Source organism: Perca fluviatilis, chromosome 7 (assembly GCF_010015445.1).
Source record: "Perca fluviatilis chromosome 7, GENO_Pfluv_1.0, whole genome shotgun sequence".
Taxonomy (NCBI): Eukaryota; Metazoa; Chordata; class Actinopteri; order Perciformes; family Percidae; genus Perca; species Perca fluviatilis.
In genome coordinates, this window is record NC_053118.1 from 23,460,403 (window position 1) to 23,478,415 (window position 18,013).

At 44.2% G+C, this 18,013-nt stretch overlaps 1 protein-coding gene across 1 annotated transcript; it reads right to left on the reverse strand.

The window, feature by feature from the left end:
- Positions 1 to 2,069: 2,069 nt before the first annotated feature.
- Positions 2,070 to 7,253, reverse strand: il11a (interleukin 11a). The gene is made up of 5 exons (XM_039806413.1): positions 6,882 to 7,253; positions 5,930 to 6,087; positions 3,063 to 3,158; positions 2,754 to 2,915; positions 2,070 to 2,576 (listed from the first exon to the last, which is right to left on the reverse strand). Exons 1-5 carry the CDS (start codon positions 6,886 to 6,888, stop codon positions 2,397 to 2,399), a joined length of 603 nt encoding a protein of 200 aa, XP_039662347.1. The 5' UTR covers positions 6,889 to 7,253; the 3' UTR covers positions 2,070 to 2,396.
- Between the last annotated feature and the right edge of the window lie 10,760 nt (positions 7,254 to 18,013).

The following is an 18,013-nucleotide window of genomic DNA, read 5'->3' on the forward strand; positions in this document are numbered from 1 at the left end:
TAGTGATAAAGTTGGTAAAGTACTCTAAATTATATTGTAGAAAACAACATAATACACAAAAGCACTGTGTACAACAATTTACATTCTTGTACACTTATGTACACCTGTACAGAACAAAGTGTCACAATACATAGTATTTTAAGGCTTTGGGTGTTTAACTAACAAAAACTAACTTTTCTACTCCAAAGCACAAGTTTAAAATCAGCCATCTCACTCATCCAAGAGGCTAATCCTAACAAGTTTGTGCAAAGAATCTAATGAGGTCCATCAGTTCTTAGCAACAGGGCACATTCATACAACTTTACCACAACATTAAATATGCCTCTTCATGCAGAACGAAACAGGCAACAACAATAGACTCTGCCTGTGGTACAAAAGAAAGTATTCACTTCTCTTTGGCTACCATTTTGACATTTTCAGTTGTATACAATTAATTTGAATTGATACGTTAAGACGTGGCATGTTTAAGATAACATTAACATCTTCTAAAATGTTTACTCTAAGGGCACTGTAAGTGAGATAGTGAAAACCTTGGCTGTCCTATGCTACATCTACTGGAAGAATTATTGGCTAAAGAAATACACAAATGCAAAGTAGATTAAGTTAGTTTAAACAAAAGTCAGGAAGTGCTACTGTGTTTTCTTTTTTTGAGGATCAGTGAGACACAAGACAAAAAGAAAGATTACAGAGATGTGGGCAAATAAATTCACGTTAATACAGAAATAAAGATGAGAGTGACACATTACAACTTAAAATAAATAAAATTAAATAAATTACTAACAATCAATAAATAAATAAATACATAAATAACATGGTCATGAACAAGGCCTTTAGGAGAGAGTTTGGGGAATTATGACATGATCGTCATAGTTAAACTGGCAGTTTGCTTTTACAGGAATCTTAAGGCCCGGACACACAGAGCAGACGGCATAATGTCGGCAGAAAAGGCAGTTGGGCTGATCAGTCTCCCGACATTGGTCAAAAAAGTGCCTCGGAACACACCAAAGCGACGAGATGTAATACGTCCCCATAACAGCAGGTGGCGCTAATTTGTATTGTCGCCCAAAAATGAAAACCGGCAGCTGATTGGACGAACGCGTCACGTGGGTCTGGTTTCTTTGGAAATTCCAAGGGGGTAAGCCAACCTCCACGAAGCGTAGCTCCTACGCAGCCATTTTGATGCTAACAAGCCATCACCCCCTGTTAGCATCCCATTGACTGCCATTCATTGTGGCGTCACTTTGACAGCAAATAACTTTACATCTGAAGCGTTTAAAGACTAGTTGTCTATTGTTTATTTCTAAAGAAACACGACAACGTATAAAAAGGCTCCATTACCTTGTACCTCACGTTATGGCTCCGTAGCAGACATTTTTGTAAAAAATAGGCTAACGATCCACGCGATAGTACAGGAGAAGCTCGCAGGCAGTTTTGACTTACATTAGAGGTTAAAGTTGAATTACTAATGTTAACTAGCATTTTAGTTAGCAATAATTAGCCTGTGCCCATGTTATCTCCTTACATATGCCTACACTCTCTGTCTCTGCAAGATTCAGAAAGATTGAGATTTCTCTTGGCTCAGCTACCAGAAGATCTACAACTTTCAGACAGGTTACTCACGTCACATCTACATCGGCAAGCTCAGTTTGCAGCTGTGCAGTAACGCTCAGCCCTCACCGAAAAAAGTGCTTCTAATAGCCTTCACTGGTCTCCGTCCAGAGCAACGGGATCTGTTGGTCCATTTATTTTACTGTCTATGGTAAATTCAAAGGCTTGTTCAGAATATGATCTCATATTGTACTAAAATAGTTTACCGAAATGTGTTTCTGAAAACATTTTAAGCGAGAAATATGCTATGCAGTTGCTGAATCTGTCTTCATTTCAGATCAACCAAGGTCAGTTTAAAAGATTTTTGTCAGATTTTGAGAGACTCTAGTCATGCTCATTCCGCTCCCTGTTTCCGGGTTAGCACTCTAGCAATCAGATGGGTCATTTGAGTCTGACTGCCGGCAGTGCCCACCCCGCCGATTATACATGTCAAATCGGCCAAAATGAAGGCCGACGGCCCCTCGGACGGACGACGGCACGGAACACACCGAACAGACTTGAGTCACTGACCTCGCCAGACTGTCCAACCGCCGATTATCGGCTCTGTTTGTCCGGGCCTTTAATGGTTGTAACTGGCTGCAGTATAGCTCATCTTTATTGGCTCTGATGGAAACACATTCTTCAACACACATGTCATTAGTTGACGTTTGGGCCTTTTAAGGGATGCTGTTGACTACAGTGCACACTGACATGGTCCTAATTCCCCTTTGGCTGAGGCGGATTCCATGTGTCCTCACTGGCTCTGCAGCCATGTAGTTGAGAGGAAATGAATGAATGGGTTTTGATCGTCATTGTACTGCAGAGACTTTGGGCTTGAGGCTGATGAATGCTCTGTATGCCCAATCACAGAAGAGTTTGAAGTGTTGAAGAAGCTCATGGCTGGACTGCAAGACATCAAACTGATAGGGGAGGTGAGGGGGGAGGGAGGGGGTTGCCTGAGTCAGCCTTGGTGCTTCAACTCTCAACATCTGTAGGAGAGAAGACAGGCAGACAAACAGATTAGAAAAACAATGAATGTATTACACAGTACAGTTATAAGTGTTATTTAATATATAATATATATATTAGAAAATGACACGATTTCCTGCTAAAACTTAAATTTACAACTGAAGACAACTGAGTATCAAAAGGGGAACGCTCTTTACCTGACGGTGTAGCAGATTGATGAGAGATTTCATTTCTCTGATCATCTCTACCAGCTTGGGAAGCGCAGGGTGGTGGTGCTTCTTTGAGACCTTGTTCAGCCACTCAAAGTGGTGCTCATACAGCTTCAGGTCAGCATGCAGCTGAGAGAGTGTGGGCTTCAGCTGGAAACAACACAGACATACTTAGAGACTTTGCATGGGTGTGGCAAGATGTAACTGTGTGGATAGAAACAGACAAGCCCCTCTCCATTCACGAGCATGCAATGCACGCATACAAACGCACACACAAATACATTATCAGAGCATTACCTCAAGATTGTTGAGGTCATTGGCTGATCTGTTGCTCATTTCTGGCAGAGACCTGAACCTGTGAGGCTCCACGTCTGAGTCAAATGCATGCTCCCTCTGAAAGAGAAAACAAGACAGAGCAGCCCGTTAGTAATTTGCATCAGCGCAATTGTACTCATCCTGAGACAAGTCACGGCAACATGAGGAAAGTATTAGTCTAGCACCTCGATTAAATGACTGTTTTCTGTGCTTAGAGACAGTAGCTCTCACTGAGGGGAGTGTGGTTGATCGGGTCAGTGTGAGTTCAACCACATTCAGCCTCCCCAAATGTCAACAATAAGACCAAATGACCTGAACCCACAGGATGTTTTCTACAGGGAGCGAGGATAACAACATATCCAGTGACTAAGAAATCTCCAAGTGGGACAGACAACACAGGGCTGTAGGGAAACTCCAGGGTCACAGCTATAAAAAGAGAGAATGACGCAGTACCACTGCCCAGCTAGAGTTGTGTTGTAAACTTTGTCCAGACAGCAGGTGTAATGCTCATCGTGGCCACCAGAGGGGGATAAATAACCTGATAGGTACCTTACAAAGGCAGCTGTGCTCATCGGTATTACAATTGGTATTAAACATGTACTCCAGATTCAGTAATGAATGCAAATAAACGGAGATGACTGATGTGGCATGCGTCATTTCCAATCAGCAGAGGAACACAACAACATTAGGATGATGAGTGCTGAGAAATGTTTTGTGTAAACAGGTAGTGTGTGCTTAATGCTTCCTTAACCTGTTATTCAGTGTTTTTCTTGGCCTACTGTGTGCCTCCAGTTGTTTGTGTTGATGTTTTTAGTGATGAATGTGCCGCATTGTCTCGCATGTCTCTCCATCAGCCTTTCGTACGAGCTCACTTATGTTTGTGGTCCAATGTTTTGTCTCCGTTGCTTTTGTCCCCTTCCATCCCTCGCTTCCCTACCCTCTCCTCTCCCCCCTCCCTCTCTCTGTCTCATACCAGGTGCACAAGCACATGCAACATCTCGTGCACATGTGCATGCATGCACACACATACACCACTGGCTTGTCATCTAGTTGGCTCTCTGATCTCTTCATCTCTTGTGGTTTTTGCTCCATCTTTCTCAGCCTATAATTCTCCCTCTTATCCTCCTTTTCTCGCTCTCTCCATCACAGATCATGACCTCACCCGACAGAACTAAGCATCCAACCTTTTTCTTCCTGAATGCAAATACTGGAATGTGATAAATCTTTTTGATTTTTATCAAGTCACTTTGCTGTGGCGACCGAAAGCAAAACACTAAACACACACACACACACACACACACACACACACACACACACACAGCGCCACAAAAATGCATACACACAAATGCATGCACACATATACACATTTGCACCCATACTGTATGCATGCAAACACAGACTCACTCACACACACACGCACACACAGTTACGTTGGAAAACGTATATAGACCTAAGTGTACACACACATTTCTGTCTTTAAAGAATCAGTTTCATTGCTTTTTTGCAGGGACTTTCCATGGATTCCCGTTCTATTTATCTTTCCTAACTTTGTGCTCTCTTAGTGGAATTCCACACAATGAGGAAAATATTTAAAATAAATCTTCCATGTTACTGAACACTGTCTAATACTGTCCCCATCACCCTTTGATAATGCTGGTTTGTTCACATCTGGACCCCAGGTTACAGACCTCTGCTACACAATGGTCTGTGACATTGTTTTAAAACAACAAACCCACACACACATACAGAACACACACCCACACTTTCTGAACACTATCTATCAGCCAAGACTAGAGAGAGTATGTGGCTATTTTTGATTTTATCCCCTGAACAAAAGAGTTTAACGATTTGCATAATGCAAAAATAGAATCTAGATCAGTCATGTGTAACTAAAGATCCACAGATATGATGCCTCTTTCTTTTCACCTGTTAAAACACTGTGTTGATACACAATCACCAGCTGGAGCAAAATCTTGGACGAGTTCCTCAAATCTGATTTTCCTACCCACTTGACTGTCAACAAAATAAAGTTTTGAGCCAGTGTTGTCAGTAGAGTGCACATTTCATAAGAGAGAAAAAACTCTTCCAGCTCCATCCTCACTTCCACAGTCTAGCCGCAGAACATAAACATGTTTCTATGTAAACAGGCAAGTGATATACTTTGCTGTCATGTCATAGATGGTATGCTTAGCAGTTCAGCTTTAGTTGGATGCAGGTAAAGTGTTGATATGTAGTCCTAAATTAGTCTGGATGGGAGAACATGTTCCTAGAACTTAATGTTTGGTTTCTCTATCACCTGACCACATCGTGTATCTTGTGTATCCATCACTGTAAATGTGTGTTTATTCTCCTTAATTCCATAAAACTTTATATTCATTTAATTTCACTGGACTGCATAAAGGCACAAGCCTGGCCACCAATCTTCCTTCTACCGCCACCAGTCAAGTGACCAGGCAGACCAAGAGGTTGCTGAGTCAGACCTCTCCGGTCCAGTGTGGATTAAAAGTGAGATCACTCAGTCAAATCTCCCCTAAAGCTTTTTGCTACTTAAGCATGCAGATGGACTTCAGCCAGTCTGAAAGCAGCTTAAGTTAAACTGAAGTCCTGAGCAAAACTATTGTACAGTGCATGGTGCAAAGTTAGTGCTACTTGAAGTGTGTTGACACCTAAACTGAAAGGTAACATTAAGACCAAAATCCAATTAGGGAAAGATCAGTCAAGACAGGCTGTACATCCTCTTCGACCCTCATACTAACAATTCAGTTAGCACAGGATAGTCAGGGCCTCATTAGCCTTTCCGCCAATCAATAGCTGAGATTGGCAATCACCATGACGACATCTTTACTTACCAGCAGTTCTTGGGTGAGCTTCATTAGATTTTTGGTCTGATTGGACAGTTTGTCCATGTCAGTGGGCCGCCGCTGTGGTACTGGAGAGGCAGACGTGAACACGGGCAGCTGGGCCAATAGCAGCGAGAAGAGGAGCGACGAGGAGGAGTCCAGCAGCACTGTAGGGTTAGAACAAAACGGAAGCAATTAGTGGAGAGGCGCTGTCATCTCGCCATAATGATAATGACCTCAGGCCACGGCTGTCAGCTCCAGGGGGAAGATATTGCACCATAATATAAACAATAGCTCCAGACTTGGCAGAGGAATCCTCAAGAGCTTCAGTGTCAGAGTCATGTTTTCACAGGCTGAATGCAAATCATTAAATCATTAAAAAAGTCCGGGCTTTGACACTGAATATCAGCATCACTCTTTTACCATAAGCAACTGCAATGAATGCTGCTGATTGTCACACCTGCAACTGGATAGGTACGTGAGTTGGTGGTATAAATTATATAGACCAAGCCAAGTCAACTCTCTAACAGTAAGCTCATTCATTCTTTTCCTTTCAAGTTCAAATACAAGGTAGACTAAGTATTAAAAAGGAACCACAGTGGTGTTGAAATGATGAATGCTTGATAATTACAGGTGAACCACAAGAATCACAGCCAAAATAACACTGCAGGAGCATCTGAGCTCCCTGCCATGTAGTGTAACTTTTACAGTGTAGGGATCACCAAAGAATAGGCCTACAGTTGTCAAGTCATAAGTAAGTCAATTGTTTAGAATTTTATTCCATGAATACATCATTTAATTTAACCTGTATATGAAGGACAGAATAGGTGTTTACAGTCACATAAACGTTATAGACCCATAGTTTAAATATAGCATTTGGAAATAAAATAAAACTTTAGAAGAAATGATAATTAACAACTAAAGCAATTATGAATGAAAACACACTCGTACAAACACTTACATTTCATATTTGGTTCGGATCCAAGGGATGGGTAAACCAGCAAACAGATAAATAAATAAATAGAAAATAAATAAATAAATTGAACTCCGGAAATTGTCACGTGCTCCGGTTTCTTCTTCGCACTCTTCAGTCAGAGTGAGGAGGAAAGTTGTCAGGACGAGAGAGGATGAATGGGAGAGCAGAGTGATGACTGAGGCACTCAGACAGAGAGAGAGAGAAAAGGAAGGTAAAAGTATTCAAACTTTCTGTCTTTGGTAAAGTTTGAGATGAGCCCTTGTAGTCTTTATGGAGTGCTGAAGGCAGAGAGACACTTAGACAGTTTGGAGAGAGAGAGAAATGCAGAGAGAGGGATGCGAGTGTGGTAAGTCCAATTTTTGCGCGCAGTGAAGTGTTTAGGCTTGTTTAAAACTTCCTTTATAAAGACGTCGGGCCTATGACACATCGGCAGTGACTCACTTCATTCATAAAAACACACACACACACACACAGACACACGCTCTCTCTCTCTCACTCTCTCTCTCTCTCTCCCTCCTCTCTCCCTCTCTTTCCTCCTCCCCTCCCTGCTGCCTGTCTCCCTTTGCGAAACTTAAAAAAAAAAATGTTCCGTTGTTTTTTTCTGTTTTATTTTCTTTCCTCTATCACTTTCTCCCGTCCTGTCCTGTCCCTATCTCCAGCACTTCCTCTGTCGCATCCCGCTACCTGCACCAATCAGTCCCATCTACCTCTTTTTATCTTTCCATCTCCAAATCTCTTCCCCCCTCTCTCTATCTATCTATCACTGCAGACGTTTTAAAAAGCCCATTGTTTTCACGTGTATCAGCATATCTTATATGTAACCATCTATCTTTTAGAGGCTCTAGTTTTACCTGCCCTTTCTTTTTTCTTGTGCTGTATTCAGGGGTGAAATGTCATAAAAGGTGTGTTCTTATTTGTGTTATTTAATTTATGGCAGAGCTCTTTTAGGCTACACATGCCACATTCCCTGTATCATAGCTAATACGCACAGCAAACACCTTTTCTCTCCCATATTTCTCTCCCTCCTTTTCTCACCCCTTGCTCTTTTTTTTTAGCGCCCCTCCTGAGACAGCAGCCTGTTATTTCCACTGCCCCCCCACCCACCTCCTCTTTTTTTCACTCCTTCTCTCTCTCTCCAGGGTGAAGGAAAGAGTGAGGAGTGAGAGACGGATAGGAGCAGGAGCGAGGTGTTGTCCAGACCAGAAGGGGCCTCTAAAAGTGTTGCATAGAAACAGTGAGCAGACACACACACACACACACACACACACACACACACACACACACACACACACACACACACACACACACACACACACACACACACCACAGGACATTAACACAGACACACACGATTGAGGTATGGGAGGTGGTTGGTGGGGTCAACACAGCAGACACACACACACACATACACAAAACATGCACATGGATGCACCCACACGACACGCGCTGTGTCATAGAAAAACATGCTGCTCTAATAAACCAAAAGATACCAAAAAGACGATTTCTAGCTCAGAAACACACACTGATACATGCAGAAACATAACAGTTTACTGTATGCACATCGACATGATTTCTCTCTCTCTCTCTCTCTCTCACACACACACACATACACACACACGTAGAGTGGGGCAGCCTGGAAACACTCAGTCAGGTGCAGTAAAGCATGGCCTACTGTTGCAAAGGGCAAGAATGAGTTTCCAGACACCACAGGGGGACAGTTGATGCATCATACTGTATATCACAAGGGAGTCAATGGGTGCGTTTCCATACACCTGTGAAAAACTGAGTGGAATCAGCGAAAATGCGACGAAAGACAAATAATGATGGCAGATGGAATCATCAGTTCTGTGTTGAGCGATGAGGAAAATGTAACACTCCTCAAATAAATACATAAAAAAACTAACAATGTTATATCTACATCATATTTTCAAATTTGTTTTTTGAAGTTTGACTGGTGCTCCTTTAAGTTATCTCGTTGCACCTCTTCTTCTGCAGTAGTATAATGGCACCTGACTGGAGAATCATTGCATTGCTTATCTTGATGAACCAACTCCGCATATTTGCACAACAGTAGTGGATGGAAACACACGTTAATTCACATTTTCTTTTGCCGTTTCTCTGAAAATTGAGCTAAAATGTGTGCCATACTTGGATGGAAGCCGGACTACAGACACAAACAAACAAAGGAAGAGAGATAGAGAGACCAGGGGGAAGAAAGAAAGCGTTTTTGAGTCTGGGTGTGAGATTAGGAGACCCTCATTCACAGACATACACTCATGGTGTGGTTTGAAAATAATTAGTGGTGGGCCTTGTATGCGCACAGTCGCACACTCATACCCATATACACACAGAGTTGCCAGTCCAGTGGTGGGCCTACACAGACAAACAAACACCCTCGAATGATGAGGGCCTGGTAGCAGCGAGTGGGTGGCAGAGTTGTTGTGGTGAAAAGGGGTCATACTCTGTTTTCGCGGGTCAAAAGTAGAGAAGAAAAGCAGGAGAAGGAGGAGAGCAGTAGAAGAAGGAGAGGAAATAGATGAGTGAGGTTGGACGTAGGGAGATATTGACACACTCGCTCTTTTTAATTTCCCACATCAAAGGGTCGTTTGAAGACACAGCTGGGGAGAGAAGAAAAGAAAAAGTGAAGTTAGTCACTCTCCCTCATTCCCTCTCTGGGCTGCCTCTCATGATGGGGGTCTCCTGGGTGGTTCTGAAGCACAGTCTTCTGTTAGGCCATCCGCCAGCGCTGTTCACTCACACACGATGACACCGGGTGGGTGCCCTTTAAGTGTGCGTCTGTGGGAGCGTGTGTGTGCATGTGCATAGATGTCAGCGCACAAAATAAAAAGGGTTATGTATCTTTGTTTAGACTTTTGTTTTTGTGTGTGAGAGAGTGAGCTGGGTGCATGCTTGTTGGAAAAGGGGGAATCCAGGGTTTGTGTGAATGGGTGTGCGTACAGTATATGTGTGTAATTATGGGTATGTGGTGGTATAAGTGCGGTGTCTGTATAACGTGCATGAGCATCAGTGTTTGTGTGTGCGTCTGTGTGTTTGTGTGTGGCCTTCATATGCTACCCATTACATCACCAATCTGTGTAAACCACCATAGGAGGAGAAACAGAGTGAGACACTCAGACTACGACCTCAAAGACATCAGAGAGGAAGGGGAACCTGTGACAGGGCCTGCCAGCCCTCGCTGCCAGACAAACTTTACTCACACAAGCTTCACTCAATTCGGTCATGCTTTACACTAGGTTTCCTGTGCGCCATGGCATGTATTCACACATTATTACGCAGGCTTCAAATCATTTGAATGCCTCACACTTTTCGCTCACCTTTTGCCGGGTTGTTAATCCACACAGTTGCTCGATTCATTCGTTTACCGGAGTGCACTTTAAAAAGTTTGATTTAAACAAATTAAGAATGAGTGTTACTGTAATCTTCATAGTTAATTTATCTGACAAGGAAGAGCATGAGTATGAATTGGTTTTGTCCGTTGGGGATTGTTGTGTACTTAAGTGTGATTATGGTTGAAGTCTGGTAATGTGGGTTTTCCCATAAGTGTTTGTTCCTGTCGGTTAATTTCCATGTCCAGGTGGGTGATAATATAATCTTGTGGATATTAGGGTTAACTCTCATGTTCTGCTTAGCTCAGTGTCATATGTAAACAGTGAATACGTTGACCGTGACGCAACGCTGCTCAGATGGTAAAAGGGATTATAAGAGAAGGAGTAGTAATAAATTCATCATTTTTATGTTGCACCCTCATTTCCTCCAGGGAATTCCAGCAGGGTCTGAGTAAACAAACGCAAAGATTACGTTCAAAAGGAAAACCAAAGGTCCGACCTTTTACTGTTAATATTTACTCTCCTAAACAGGACACTTTCAAGTTTCCCCATGACCTCCTCCACCTCCTCTCTACTCCGTCATTTTGTCCCCCCATTCATTCTCTCCAGCTCGCTGCCAAATGCGTGACTCCAGCTGGGTATCCTATCTGGGGAATTGTCATGGTAACCTTACCCTAACTTGCTACCCACCGCCATCATCTCCCCCATCCCCGTTCTTGCCCCCTTACTTCAACCTACGTCAGAGAGAAAGTGAGTGTGTTAATAGTTGAGGGGGGGTAGGGAGAAATAGTGACACACAGGAGGAGGCTGCAATCATTGGGCAATAAAGTGACGTCTCTGACTCTCTCTTTCTCACTGTCAGTGGTCATTGTTAAAGTGCTGATGTCCTCTTTCAAATATATAAAGATATATGACAAGAGACCCTCCTCTCAAGCCCCCCTCAAGCCCCCCTCAAGCTCCCCTCCTCTGGCGAGTCTTTAGTTGATAAAACTCCCCATGGACGTGATTCACAAATTATGCGTGTCAATTGCTCTCTTCCTTTTCCATGTGAGCGGTCCACTGGTGGCAAATATGGCTGTTGTGCATCTGTTGCTTTGCTTTTTTATTAGACCATTAAATAGGGACATTAACCAGCATCATTATTGCAGGTTTCCTCCGCTGGCTCAGCTCACAGAGCAGAGCAAAGGGCAGGATGCAGGGATGAAAGCAAGAACATGAGGCAAACGTCTCTCCTGGCAGAAACTTTGGGTGTAAAATGTTTAAATCAGCTCTCTTATTAAACATATTTACGAGGCTAATTTTGTTTGGAAACCAAACTCTATGGTATGTGAGAAAACACAGTGTGTGTGTGTATGTGTGTGTGTGTGTGTGTGTGTGTGTTTGTGTATGTGTGTTCTGTGTGTGTGTGTGTGTGTGTGTGTGTGTGTGTGTGTGTGCGTGCGTGCATGCGTGCGTGCATGCATATGTAACAGTGAGAGTAAGCCAAAATCCTCTCCCTCTCTGACTCTGCGTTGCTCACCTGCTCACGTTTCCCTCTCACTTAGTTTTGCGTCTGCCAGTGAGGAAATCTCTGAATGAACTAGTTGAAGCAATAGGTCACAGACAGAGTGTGAGAAGGAGAAGAGGAAGGAGAGAGAGAGAGAGAGAGAGGAGGGGGAGTACAGCGGGAAGCAAGCAACCCACGCAAAAGGAACTTTTTACTGTGCAAACACTCTTTCCATCTACCCTGCTTGCTCCCTCCATCTCAGACTGGTGTTAATACACTGGAGAGCCCAGGCCTGTCTCAGAGCTCCCGTTCCTCTCACCACCATTCTCAGTCGCCCTAAACATTCTTTCCTCTCCTGTCATTGCGTGTCCTGTCTGTCTGCATCCCTCTCTCTCTCCATCTCTTCCTACTTTCAAAGTGCTTCCCTACCAGCTCCCCTCTTACTTTCTCTTTCACACACTCACTCGCTTCCACTTCACATCCCTCTCTTGTTTTCTCTGGTGCAGTCTGGTGCGCAGGAGGATTAATGAAACATAAACAGTACAAGCTTTAAACAATCAAAGCATATTTAATCAAGCAGTGAATTATTTGTATCTCTTGGCTGCAATATATATCTGCACCAGTGACCCAGTACAGAACTTAAAAAAAAAAAAGAAGAAAAAAAATAAAACAGAGGACAGTGAAAGTCCTATTTCTGGTGCATTCCTCAGCGTGCAGAATAGTTATCCCGGAGACAGTACTTGTGCATTCCCTGTCCCTTTGTCAGTCTGTGTGTGTGTGTGTGTGTGTGTGTGTGTGTGTGTGTGATGTATACTGTATCAGAGCTGACCACTACTTGCCGGCGCGCCGTGCGTCTGCGTCAGCCACACACTGAGCCTGTTGTCGTGTTATTCTACGGAAGCTGAGAGCTGCTGACAAACGCAGGGGAAACAGGGAGGGGTGTGTGTATGTGTATGTGTGTGTGTGTGTGTGTGTGTGTGTGTATGTAAAGGGGCAGTGAGGCCAGGAGAGAAGACGGGGAAAGAGTGATGGGAGTGGGAAGACAAAAGGAAGAGCACTTGTGTGTGACGTTGCAGTTTGCCCTACTTGGTCAACGTGACGTGACCTCAGTCACATTGGGGGCGAGGGGGGAGGGGGGGTGCCCTTTTGCAGACAGATTGACACACATACACACAGACACACAAACAAATGCGCAGCTACACACATATGCTTACGTCTGTTAGACAGTTCATCCCAGCATTTAAAACAATTTATAACCCAATGCCCCCTTTTAACCTGACATGTCCTGGCTGTTTCTTTGAATGCTGACGCACATCAGGCCCCTTCATCACTGGCCATTCATTAAATTAACGCTCATTACACGCTGACAATCATAAATCAACCTCTTACAACAATGATAGCAGATAACACAACTTATAACAGTGCACATGGGCAGCTGTATTGATTCTACGTCGTTCCACCGACCACTTCCTGTGCGTCAGCCATGCAGAGTGTGTAAATTTCATCATAACTAAGAGCAAACACAGGAAAGGAAATTTCATATCCGCGTGTTGTCCCTGTTTATGTTTTGAAACAGCGTATGGACATCAGGATCAGGGAGCTGAGTACAACAGTTCGGAGAGTGCATTTGAAAATGTTTGGAAATCAAAAAGCCTACTCTCCACATTCAGTAGGCTGTGCTTTGACCGCACAGGGAGGGGAGGCGGACCTCAAGTTCACTGAAATGTCAACTTTGGTTTGAAGTGACTTTGACTAAAAGCGGTGCAAATATGGCACAGAAGATACACTGTCTTCTTTTTTGGATTGAAGTTTCTGCAGTTGTTGTCGCATTGCTGTTTCGCTTTTTCGCATATTGTTGTAGAAAGAAAACATTTACTGTAAATGTTTATATAGACTGTGGACTATCTACCCCTCATCCTCCTTGGACATGCTATCTTATCTCAGGAATAGTGAGAGCAAGATATGGAAGTAATGTGTTTGCGTGCATTCTTTGTAACCACCATAATTATTATCTCCAGCTGACAAGTCTGACTGCCATCTTTTACTTACATCTGCACGACCTGTCACAACCACGGCGTCTCTCCAGTTTTATTTTCTTGACCTTTGTTCATTGTGGTAACTCACAAAAGCTTTGTTTAGTGTGCAGTTAGAGAACTTTTCACTGGAGAGCTGTGACTAAGAGGAATGACATGAAAGTTATTCTAATTTCTCTATTCTTGTTCCCAATGTTTATGTGCACTTCGACCCCCTGCTGTTCCAAATTAGCCACAAACGGTTCGGTCGGGAGATGTTTAAATGCCTTACATGTCTTCTTTTATCAATAACAGTCTGTGAGTCAAGGACTTAGAAATGAAAACTATCCAGAATATTCTATTTTTGGCACAGAGTTCACACACATTGCCATTACGCCAATGCCGCCCCTGTCTTTTTATGTCTCCCCTTCCCTTTTCTCCCTGGCTCCTCATCCTCTTTCTGTTCATCAATCACTCTGTCCATTTACATCAGAAGGTCACCGCTGGAGGTATGAATGGTGTCAGTTGGCCTCAGTGTCTGCCTTGCATTACAGACGCCCTCGCATCTGGCTGGACCCCCGGTAGCGCCAGGAAGCATGCCAGGAATGCAAGGAATGGCTCAGTGAACGATAAGAAGGAAATTTCCGTCAAACTGGACTTAAAGTCCAGAAACAAAAGGAGCAGGGACAATCACTAGGGATAAATGAAAGGGATGACGACAAAGAGTAGGATGGGAGGCGATGGAATGGGATGTCTGGACAAACATTGTTCTAGGTTTGACACTAAGACAATAAATACCGTGACAGAGGCTATCCTGGGAAGCCGAGAGTGATGACGAAGATGGGATGGTGACACATGAAGAGAGAAACAAAAGTTATGGGATGGGTTGGAAGAGATAGGTAAAACAGAAGTGATGCTATGGAAGAGAGTGACTGAACAAAGATAGCAAAACTTAAAACAGACTGTCACCAATATGAAGGTTGTTGGGCGACAGCGTGGGATAACTGTGGCACAGGAAGAGGGATACAGATAGAGGCATGTCACAGGAAAGGCGAACCCCTTTAATCTGCCCCTGATTGGGTGTCAGTGAGTGGGAAGAGGAGGACACACACACGCCTCACAAGCAGATTTCTGGCTGGTGAATCTTTGGGTTTGACTGACAGCACCTTTTTATGATTCACTGACCCGGCTTTTCTACTGTCTCCCACACTGTACCATCTGCAGAGGCTTTCAAGCTCAGTGTGAAACACAACATTGCCAAACCCTGATCCAGATTAGCTTCCCCTCTGCAGTGACCTGGTAAATCTGACTTTACATCAGTGTCTACTAACAAGCAAAGTCTACATCCCTTTTGTCTGGCTGCTGGCGCTGATTTGGAGGCAGCCAGTTGGTAATTGTTTTGAGCTGCTAAATTGCACCAGGAGGGATAGGATTACCTACCACCAGGGTAGTCCCCCCCCTTCTCGCTTCCCTGTTTCCCCTGGATTACATCAGAGTTTAGGCTCCTTCATCTGTGAGTAAGCACATACCTCACAGTCACAGGGGAGACCAGAAACATGTCTAAGGTGTTACAAAAGAAAGGGGGGGTAATGGGATATATGGAGGAGGACAGGAAGTGTAAACAGTCCTTCTTACACATGGTTTTCTATTCATCTCCAATGAAAAGATAAGAGATGTAGAGGACGGTTGATGGTGATCTAGTTTCTGTGTGTGTGCGTGTGCGTGTGCGTGTGTGTGTGTGTGCTTATTGTTCCTATCTGGCCTTAGCCCAGTCTTTTCTGTATTCAGATCATAAATAATGAACAACCCAGAAGGAAATGAAACATTATTCACATAAAACTCCCCAGGGTGCCTTATCTTGTGTGACAGTGATTCATTTCTGTAATATCATGATCACAGCATAAACCTTGGCCAATTACAATAACAAAATCTAGATAGATAAATAGTATTCCAGCCGCAGTCTGGGCTTCTTCTCTCAAAAGCTACTTACTGATTAAACTTCAAAGTAAAAAGCATTCTTGCGTGACAAAGCAGGTCCTGTAATTCACCACTCAGGGAACACTTTCCCAGGTCAGATCAACATTGTAAAGCTCAACAGAGATGCAGTAAGTGCATAACATTGTGATGAGGGGCAATACATGAGACTTTATTTGTACTGTATGTGTGGTTGTACAGAACAAATTGGGGTCAGAATTTGATCTAGTGAACTTGGACAGTTTTGCCTCTCTCGTATGTTTAAGTAAAAACCTCACATAATGACTTTTTGCGGTTCCCTGGCTTTTCGACCCATCTGAAACAGCTGACACAAGGAAGATAGGTGGGTGTGGGTGTGTGTGTGAGTTTTGAGGTGAAAAGCACAGGCACACAAGGAGAGGTAACTCTTTTGTAACTCCATTAAAAAGAACCCCTGGGAGGTTTGGACGACTGACAGCTGAGGTGGAGCCCGGGGCAGCCGAGCAGGAGGGAGAGTGTTTTCATGTGTTTATGTGTGTGTTTTCCTTCACTACTGGTGCTTATGTATATGGCTGCAGGGGTGTCTCTCAGGTCCGCAGCTGAGTGTGAAGGGGGTTCACTCAGGGGTATAGGAACAGGCCCCGGGGACGACCTATGGAACACCCCCGTTATCCTCCAGGGAGCGATCCTTTTGAGGTGCGGTCCCCCACCACCCTTCACCTCTAATGTGCAGAATCAGTGGAAGGCAGAAACCCAGAGAGTATCCCTGACACTAATATGGAAAAAAGCCTGTTTGGAACGAATATAAGGGCAAATATTATTCTTCCTGAGCGTAACCACGGCGAGCACCTCTGACCTGGCAGTGAAAGTGCTGAAACAAAAAGCCCAAAGACTTTTTCTGCTCCATCAAAGGAGAGCAGCATAAAATAAACATGGCCATCAGATTACCACGCTGAACACGGGGCCGCGTTAGCCCGCGCCGGCTGCCCTGCCGCCCAACCCCATAGCTCTATGGGAGTTAAGTGTGGGGTCCGCTCAGTCAACACCATGACGCAAAATGGAACAAGCCTCTGACAGAAGCCCCAGGCTGATGGAATAAGGCCCCTACCCACAGGCCCCCCGGCCCGAGAGAAACATACTGAGCGAGAAAACGAGAGAGAGAAAAACGGGAAGAAAGGAGGGAAAAGGTAGATGAGGGCATTTTGGAAAAGAGGAAAAGCCCAGCAGTTCCAAATTGGTGGCACTGGCCCTGTCCCAAATTGAAAAGCACACACATAAACGCTCTGCTGCCCTGCAGAACCAGCAGCAGCAGGCCAGGACAGACAGCCGCCAGTGGAGAGAAGGCCGGGGCAGGGCAGGGCAGGGCAAGGCAGGGTACAGCGGTTGGTGGTGGTGGTTGTAGCTGCCAGTGAGACTGTGAGGCTAGCTGGCTAGTAACAGTGAACAGCCTCAGCCTGGTGGATCTGACCTCACAGGGGTTCTTTTATATCCTTGCATGTGCCTGTGTGCATTTGTGTGTAGGTGCATGCACGTGTGCACCAAAAAAAAAAAAAGTTTGTGTGTTTATGTTTGCATTTCACATTCGGGTGACGTAACCAGGAAAACAGATCTGTCCCTTGAGGAGGACCAAGGCTTTTCTTTCGGCCTTTTAATCATCTCACTGAGGGCCTGCTGTCCATTTCATCCATGAGTCTCCCCATCTCCAAACTCAGCCACAGTCTGTCGTCTGTCTGCATCTGACTGATTTCCCTACCGGCACCTCTGACCTTTTCACCACTAGTCTCAAACCTCTCGCAGATTCCTCCACCCCCAGTCTGTCTTTTTGTCAGTCTGTGACCTAACAGTGATTTCCCTGCTCCCTTGTTTCCTTCCTGGCCTTAACACAGGACTTAGCCCAAAGCCATGTACAATATTCTACTCTTACTTTGTTTCAGACAAGAGCTAGTCTCGCACTGCCAGACCTTACTCCACAGACTGTGTCTCATGCAGCCTGGTCCTTTTTTAATCTGAGACCCAAAATAAGAAATTTAGCTTAATTTCTTACGAGCCAGACTCGTAAAAGTAATATTGTCCCCCACAATGCAGGTCTCCGCTGGTATAACAAACCAGATTCCGTAATATTTGGTAATGATGACTCTGTTGGACATAAACGCTCACACTTTCCCCTCTGATTTCCTGATAAAACATGTCTCACAACCTCCATCAGTGGCCCTACAGTCATGGTAGTCTGCCCTTTCCTGTGACGTATGACTTGAAAAACCTCCTTATACTTCAGGCTTTACGATGACGTACAGCTCAGGTAAAGTGTTACCAGATAAC